The sequence below is a fragment of the Electrona antarctica genome (assembly GCF_951216825.1).
Source record: "Electrona antarctica genome assembly, chromosome: 6".
Taxonomy (NCBI): domain Eukaryota; kingdom Metazoa; phylum Chordata; class Actinopteri; order Myctophiformes; family Myctophidae; genus Electrona; species Electrona antarctica.
In genome coordinates, this window is record NC_136811.1 from 12,947,965 (window position 1) to 12,956,667 (window position 8,703).

Genomic DNA, 8,703 nt, shown 5'->3' on the forward strand with positions numbered 1-8,703 from the left:
CAACACTATGCCATATTAGGAGTCCAACTAGCTAGTGGTTCTCAATGTTTTATTTGCATGTAAGGACCTCCTTAACTCTGAGAGTGTACAATTTAGGTCCTGTTATGGTTATTCAGGCCTAGCTTTGTGTTTTTGGTAATATTATTGTCCACTCAATTTGTGTGTCCGTGGCAAAAATGAAATGTCCGTCTGTGTAACCACGTGACATAATCAGGGATGGAGATCCCTGATGTCATAAATATTAAGCCCATATATGGAGTTCCCTGATATCATCAATATTGGCCAGCAACTCTACTACATCTGACCTCAAACCCTTAGATCTCCATGGAGCTGACCTGTTCTGACATTCCATAGGTTGATCCTTCCTGAATCTCCATCCATCCTTCCTCTTCGATGTCTCCCTTTTGACTGATACCTGTCCATTTAAACTCTAGACGGGCCTGCCCCAAAGTTATTAGTGCAGCTGCGCCCGGCAGCCGGGGAAAACTAGAGTCCTCAACAGGCCCGGCCCTACCTGGGCCCTCATCAAACCATGTACACTCAAAACACTGCCCCCGCTGCCACCCTTAAATCTCCATATATGAAGCTGACCTGTTCTGACATTCCATGTTGATCTGACCTCATAAAACCCTGTACACACAAGACACGCTCCATATATGGCCACGTAAATGTTGATCTGACCCCCCATGCCAAAGCGCCAGCTGTCTGCTGTTACCCAGGCGGATGCTTCTCACCCTCAGTCATCCTAGTGGTATCTGTGTGTGTGTCATTTTGTCCAATGTATCCCATTCTGGTGATCCTAAAACTACTTTATATTCAGTCAACATTTAAAATATGAAAAAGAAAACCTAAAATATTCTAACGAGTGACAAGACCTCCAAAGCTCTCTCTCTCTTCCACAAGTCAACACTAATAACCACGTATGTGATTATTAAATGATCTTTTATCTCACACACACACACACACAATAAATGATTTGCATTTGGCCCTATCAAGAACACCAGCGAGACTAACGGAGGACTTTGTTTCAACCTCCTTTTAACTTTGTAATTGTCCTTTCTGGGTTGCAACCTTTATCTAGTTGGACTGTTTCCATTTGTCAGTCAACACTAGCCCCTATGCATTTACTATATTTACATGAATAGTTCCTCATACAAGAACCCGTAAGCCAGCTCAGTTGCATTCAGACAAAAAAAAACATCTGAATTAGACATTTAATGGTGCAAAGAAAACCACTATTACAAAACGTATCATGTACAAATAACCGCAGAAGATACAGTATCGTTGCTGTCAGCGATCTCCCTTTTTTACTTTGCTTTAATAAATCAGTGTGGGTTTTAAAAAGCACTTCTGACTAAACAACTCCATTGTGGCAGCGGTGGCCGAACGGATAGCGGCGCGGTCTAGATACCGGAAGGTTCCCAGTTCGAACCAGCCGTCCGACACGTTAAAATTACCACCGCTGAAATGCCCTTGAACAAGGCATCAACCACTACGATGAAATGTGTTCTATGAGCAGGGCCTGGCTGGAAACAAGTTCTTGAGCTTAGCCCAGATACCCTGGGTAAATATAGATTTCATTTCATTTGGATTCTCAAACTGTCATTCAAACCCAAAGAATTTGACACATTCCGTATCTGACAATGTATAAAGTCACCATACTTAATTTCCTTAATAGTTTGGACGTAGCTGGTTTCTACCCGACAGAAATATGAAAGAAAAACCTCTGATAGAGTATCAACAAAGAAATCATCTATCAGTTTTTCAACTTTTTCGTGCCAAGGACCTCCAAACATTTGGTGTATTTGGTCGTGGACCACATCTGAAAAAGTTTTGTGCCAAGTTTTCTGAAAAACGTATGTCAGTTTTAATGGGTTAAATGTTATATACACTTAGCACCAGGGGCTATTTGCTCCTTTTTCCCCTCTAAACCAAATCTCACCCCCCAAAATGGGGTAGCTATGATTCATGTGAAAACAGTATATACTTATTGAAAAAAATAAAAACAGTATTTACAAATAAAAGATTAAGAAAAAAACATTTAACAGCACTTGAAAAATGTTATGTGGATCTCGGGATCCAATGATCCTTCATTGTGGTATGTGTGTACACTTGGAAGTTGATCCAAAATCAGACAGTCTTCTTCCGAGGTGCTTTTGGTGGAGGGCATATAATGTCTTTTACCTCGTCAGAACAGAATTTTCGGATCTTGTCAAAAAGATAGCGCTGCCTGAGCCAACTCACTCCCGGTGGAGTTTGGACAGGAATGTCTGCTGAAGGGCGGACATCAGGGTTGTGCAGCAGCTGAAAGACCAATGGCTCTGCGTCACGGTGTTCTTTGGCCACAACCATACCAGGTCTCTGGGCATCAAAGCTGTAACAGAATCGAATCAAGATAGTTCATTTAAGAATTTGTATTACTGTAGTATGTTATACTGTATTTAATGTAGTGTTTTTGTTGGTATTGTTTTTGTGTGTGCAAGTGTCTGTTGGGGGCGAGGTATGTTGGAGCGGCGGAGCGTATATGTGAGAGTTTGGTTGTCATTGTACGTTAAATTTTAACAATAAACACAGTTGACAAAAAACACATCTAGTAAATTGAACACCTTTTGCGCTAAGGACGTGTATACATGTCTTTTCTAATGAATCCACGGGGTGCCTTGGATGTGTATACATGTCTTTAGGTCCTATTTAATTATTATATCAAACTAATAATTTTTTGCCCATGCCTTCTTCAGTGATCCACCGCCTGACCCAGCGGCGGTGGCTCAGGGGTAGAGTGGCTGGATGGTAACCGCAAGGTTGCCAGCTCGAACCCGGGCTCCCCCAGAGCTAGTGTCGAAGTGTCTGGTTGGTGCCTTGCATGGTTTCCGTCGCCATCGGTGTATGAATGTGCGTGTGAATGGGTGCACAATCTAAGTAAAGCGCCTTGGATAAAGGCACTATATAAATGCACCATTTAGACATGTTTCGCACATGCGCACTACTGTTCACTTCCTTGTTTGCGGGCCGACAAATGTTGCTCATATCTCTGAATCTACAGTGCTCTCCATGGTTTCGATCATAACGCCAATGTTCTGTCCTCGTTTGGAATATAAACGCTTCTGGAGAGACATCAGTTGTCACAGCACGAGGAATTAACTGAAGATTATGCCTCACAGTTTGGGGGGGGGGGGGGGGGGGGGGGGGGTAATGGAAGGCGGGGCTTTTCAGAGTAAATTCTGCTTGGCACTATAGTGCCTTTTAGGGAAAATGATCCGGCCTAAGACGTGTTCTTAATATATGAACTACTGTCACCAAGTGTGATTTTCACTAATGTTTACAAAATAGAATAGCTGTAGTGTACAATGCCAAATTGCCAATGATAATTACCTGAAGTGCCGGTATCTCTCAATGTGAGGGAAAGGTCTGAAGTATCTAGTACATAGGTGCTGGTTCCAGTCATACGTTTCAACAAGCACGGTGCCATCCTCCAGCCCTACAAGCTGGGGAATGTTCAGTTGCTTATCAGGAGTGCTGTCCCTCACAACCCCAGCAATGTCTGACAAAGTCTGCACTCTGGTCTTCCTGAAGGCCTGCTTGACCAGTCCAAAGAGCAAGTCGGGGCCAGACAAGTCATGGCCTGTAATCCGGAAGTGGAGGTCCAGCTTCAGGTGAAGTCTGTGCATCATCCGCCAGGCACAGTACCATAGCAAACAATTGATCCTGTTTTGCGCACTGCTATTAAGGTTCGCACATGTTTCTCCAACTCCATAGTTGTTGAAAAAATGATGCATTAAGTTTATGACCGACTTCTTTGGTAGCATTCCTTCGTCGATTATATAACTCACTTGCTTCGGCATCCCTCCACAGCAGACACCAAAAAGTTGGCACTTGCGTGGAATAAAAAAATACATGGGCCCAGGATGTTGAGGGTCAGAAGGGTAGTGCACCTGAGAGAGAAAGATAGACAGAAAGAAAAAAATCAGATACATTAAAATCAACATCTTCATACCATAGTATTGTGCTTATTATACCAAATCAATGGTATTATGATAATTAATATTTGTTTTCACCTCTTGTGCAAAATCGAAATTGTAGCTCATAGTGATCTTCCTGCTGGCAGGTCTGGAGGGGCCCAGCGACAGATGTAAATCCTCACAGATCATGCCACATTTAGCATTCATCTCCTGGTACAAGAAGTTCTCTTTTTTGACAAGGTCGGCATGCTGCTGCCGCTCCCGTGATATTTTGCATAATTCCAACCCCAAATTTTCCAATTCCAAAAGTTTCGTGCCAACCTGTGCCAACCTGTTGGCACGAAACTGGCACGAAACTTCACGAAACTTCTGCTTGCTATGGTGGCACTGTAAGCACAGATCTGTCTGGGGTTCCTCGCTTACTATCTGAGGGAGGAAATACTCCCACATGCTTTTGAAGTGGATCAGCTCAACGACAGGCGCTCCTGCAAAGACAGAAATGTTATGAATACCTTACAGCTTAGCCTTAATAGCATTTAACCACATGAATCCCAGCATCCTGGGTGTGTATCTATATATATATATATATATATATATATGAGAGCTTGTAGGTCTGCTGGTCTCATTATCTGATGTAGGTATTTAGAATTAGATTAAGACTTCTCATAGATTTGATAATTGACATTTTCATATCTACAAGTTTGATTGATTGATTGAAATATGTATTAACAGTTTACAGAATTACAGTACATTTCAAGCACAACTCAACACAAAGACTGTTAACTGTGAGTGGACGACCCAATAAAGCATTATACACTTGTTAGAGGGTCCACTTTAATGATCAAGTCTTGGTGCTCTTCCCCCTGTGGTCAATGCAGGGACAACAGCGTTGTCCTCCGGAGTCCGTACACGTACAAAATATAAAGGTGCTTATTCTTTTGCCCCAAATGTTAAATAGGCCTGCGGAGTGCTTGTGCAATGTATTAGTCCGTAGTTTAAAATAAAACGGTGATTTAATCCCGTCTGTGGCGGAACGCCATTTCCCCCTCCTCGTTTACTCCCGGTTTACATTGAGCGAATTTCCGATATTCACCAGACACGCCCCCTCACTGCCACCATTGGGAACGGCCACAGACGGGATGAAAACACTTCTTGTGTGTGTGTGTGTGTGTGTGTGTGTGTCAAAATCGATCTACGAACGAGAGTACTATTAATTAATCTATAGGCCTATAGGCCATATAATCTATATGGTTACGTTTCGAATCAAAAGTAAACAACATTGAACTCTTCTACATACCAAGCTTTTTCACTGCATCTTTGTATAAACCCCACACTGTGGCTTTGTTCGTACTCGATGGCAGCTTCCACGTGGATACTTCAGCAAAGGGTGGACGGCCAGGGTGAAGTCCACGCAGGATAATGGAGTGGTCCTCTGCATAGTTCAGCATGAACCGCACAGCTCTCATCGCATCCTCCTTGGGCACGCGACTGAAACCGTATGACTCAAACTCAGTCTCAAATAAGTCCGAGCTAGAGCAGTCCATGATTCTATACCCACAGCCTTAAATAATGTTCACAGGGATGGTGGTCTGCACTCTGGACGTTCTCTGCCTCTGCCCTCTAGTCAAAACATAACAGCAGCAGTGCAGGCTATATGCTCCTTTATGCTTTGAATGTCGAATCAGGGACAGTAGCCTGGGTAAACCCCTCCCCTTTTCATTCTGCCTGAAAATGTTATCCAGCTGGGGGAGTGGTTAAGGCAGTAGCCTTAACTTCTGGCGGGCTCGCCATGAGAAATTAGCTAATCAATCAACCCCCCCCCCCAAACCAACTGTCATTAAGACAGTTGACTCATTCAAAACCGCTCTCAAAGGGCACCTACGGACTGTAAAATCTGAATCCCCCACCCACCCTTTTCCCCCCTCACTTATATGTTTCTCCCCCTTTTTACCTCCTTTATGATGATTTCCTGTTTTTGGCTATATAGAAGTGTATATTTGTACGTCTCTAAATGTTATGATGAATTGAAAAGTGTAATGCTTTATGGTGTCCACTCACAGTTAACAGTTTTTGTACTGAGTTGTGCTTGAATGTACTGTAATTCTGCAAAATAATTCAATCAATCAATCTTTTCCTCATATTGTACAATTGATTGATTGAAAAATGCATTGATGTAAACAGTTTGTAGAATGGGTTCCTTTCCAAGAAAGTAGGCCTACATGGGTCAATACAAAAACTGCTACGAGGATAAAAACAGAAAAGGCAAGACTTGTTTACATCAGGGTCCTCCATTTTCACATTTAAAGACATACAAATATACACATTATTGAAAATAGAAATAAATAATCAAATACATGCACAATTTGCACAGTTAGAAAAAAAGGAATAGAACAATATAGACAAATAGAAGGCCAAACTAAACTAAAAACTAAATATACTGACAATTTCACCACTAAGCTAAAATGCTACAGAGCTAGGACTAGTGGACAAGAGATCCAGAAATAGCTAATCTACAAGCTCACAAGTTGTGACACGTCTGTTTTTAAATTGGCTATTTTGGCATGCCTTCTGAACGGGCACGGGGGTGCGTCTGTCGCCTCAGAGAGGAAGGATATCCTCTAGCTCCCAATGGTTGTGTATTCGTGGTCGTCTGTTTGTCGACTTGGTTGGGTCCTCGCTCAGACTTGCACATTTACAGAAAACATACATTTACATTGCCAAAGCAAAATGTGAAACAATGTACACTTGAAAGTCAGAATTTCCACTAAATCAATTTCTATGTACCAAGATCACACAATTTACAATTACAATTTAGGCATTTAGCAGGTCGACGCTCTTAATCCAGAACGATTTACAGAACAAAAACATGATAATACATCATATACATAAAAATAGTCATCATGAATCATGCAGTGGAATATCTATATAATGAAACTATGCATATATACTATAGTGCTATGTCTACATAAAATGCTATCTGAGTTACATAAGTTGAGCCTTTGCATACGCTTAGTTGTAAGGTCGGGGCTAGGTGCTAGGCTATAAGATGGAGTCTGAAGAGGTGGGTTTTCAGACTACGGTGGAAGACTGGGAGTGAGTGAGTACTGATTGCAATGGGAAGTGCATTCCACACGATGCAGATAGTGCAGGAATACACAATGATTAGTCTTTAGGGTGGTTGTGTTATATTTGATATCCTCTTCCTATCACAGAAGCTTGTATTAGTTTATGAGAATTTCACGGTATGAACAAAACCACCAATTACAATCACAAAGAAAACATTGTATAAACTGAGGGAGAAAAGTATTTAACAATCTTCACTTAAACCCTTAATTTACTTATAGTTGACAGGGGCCAACCAGGGCTCTATATGGTCTGTTCCCACCCCCCCCCCCCCCCCCCCCCCCTCTAGTCTACAACTGTTTACTGTTTAATGAGAACACAATGTTCCACATTGAAAGCTAATCATCTGGGGACCCCCGACCCACAGGCCGAGAACCTCTGCCCTGTTTGGTGCACAAGCAACACTTTTAGCCTAGCAGGGTTATCCTGCGTATAGATTCCTCTGCATGGTTTCCGGGGTTAATGAATTTGATCAGGTCATTCCATGAGATGTGTGTGCAACTTAAAACACTTCAATTTCCCAGAAAATATGTTTTCCCACCTCAGGAATAAAAGCCTTTCATTGTTCAATTCTGACAGGAGACGGCTGATCTGCCTAACACCAAAATGACTGTACTTTAGCCTAGCCTACACTATTGGTAGGATACAAACATTTGACCGTTCCTATAAATATATAGCAGCATGAAACGTTAAGCCTAATAGAATATAATAAATGCTGCTGAGAATTGATCATCTATTATAGAAGATGCATGTCTTTGTGATATGATATTGTTTTAACACTATACTTACTTAGGCCCATCGCTCCTGATTGAATGATTGATTGAATTTTTGAGGAGCTTTTGTCCAGACAAAATGTCCGCAACACAAACATTAAATGCCATTGGCAATGAAGGGAAAATTTACGTCATCTTGTCCCCACAGTATTGGGCCCCACACGTCTCATATTTGCTATCGACAATGAAAGGAGAAAGTAGGTCAAATGTCGACCAAATATGACGTAAATTTGTGGCAGGCATTCCGATTGGCCAGTATGAGATGATGTACGATGATAAGGGCACCCCTCACTTCACACAGGTGATTTATTTATTTCACAGTATGTATGGGTACATTTCAAACGAAAGCACAAGTCAATACAAAAACTGTTACTTTGTGGACGAAACCATGAAAAGCACACGACTTGTTTACATCAGGGTCCACCATTTTCAATGGAGCATATAGGCCATCTACGACTCTTCTCCATCCAACACGATTTTGGGCTGTTTAACACTGTTTTATAAGGAATAAAAAAAGGGCAAGTAGACCTATGGGAGATGGAGTGATATCAATATAAAATAAAATAAATGGTCTTTTTCTGTAATAAATGATGATTCAGTCTGGACTTAGTAAACCTACACTTTTTAGGGGGCCAAAATCTATTCTACGTCCGAGCATAGACATGGGAACGCCCGCCTGCCTCTGATTGGCCTACCGACACTGCCGGCCTTACCAGACTTTCCTCCGGTGGATAGCTATATGTTGGATTAGTCTGCCAAGACGTTACTCCGTGGTGGGAAATAAATAAATAATACAAGTACGATATAAAACTTTTATGTTTTGTAGAAGAGGCAAACCAATATATTGT

At 41.8% G+C, this 8,703-nt stretch overlaps 1 protein-coding gene across 1 annotated transcript; it reads right to left on the minus strand.

Moving 5' to 3' along the window:
- Nucleotides 1–1,173: 1,173 nt before the first annotated feature.
- On the minus strand, nt 1,174–5,599 carry LOC306925734 (uncharacterized protein). Its single transcript, XM_079504764.1, has 4 exons — nt 5,257–5,599; nt 4,056–4,444; nt 3,373–3,932; nt 1,174–2,374 (listed from the first exon to the last, which is right to left on the minus strand). The coding sequence occupies exons 1-4, from the start codon at nt 5,501–5,503 to the stop codon at nt 2,131–2,133; spliced, it is 1,440 nt and encodes a 479-aa protein (XP_079360890.1). The 5' UTR covers nt 5,504–5,599; the 3' UTR covers nt 1,174–2,130.
- Nucleotides 5,600–8,703: the final 3,104 nt, after the last annotated feature.

Bases quoted from the DNA above. Each gene is read 5' to 3' on its own strand.
- LOC306925734 (XM_079504764.1), bottom strand. From the start codon at position 5,503: ATGGACTGCTCTAGCTCGGACTTATTTGAGACTGAGTTTGAGTCATAC. The intron at 4,445-5,256 runs GTATGTAGAAGA...CTGTCTTTGCAG, and splicing joins AGATGCAGTGAAAAAGCTTG to GAGCGCCTGTCGTTGAGCTG. The intron at 2,375-3,372 runs GTAATTATCATT...ATTCTGTTACAG, and splicing joins GAGAGATACCGGCACTTCAG to CTTTGATGCCCAGAGACCTG.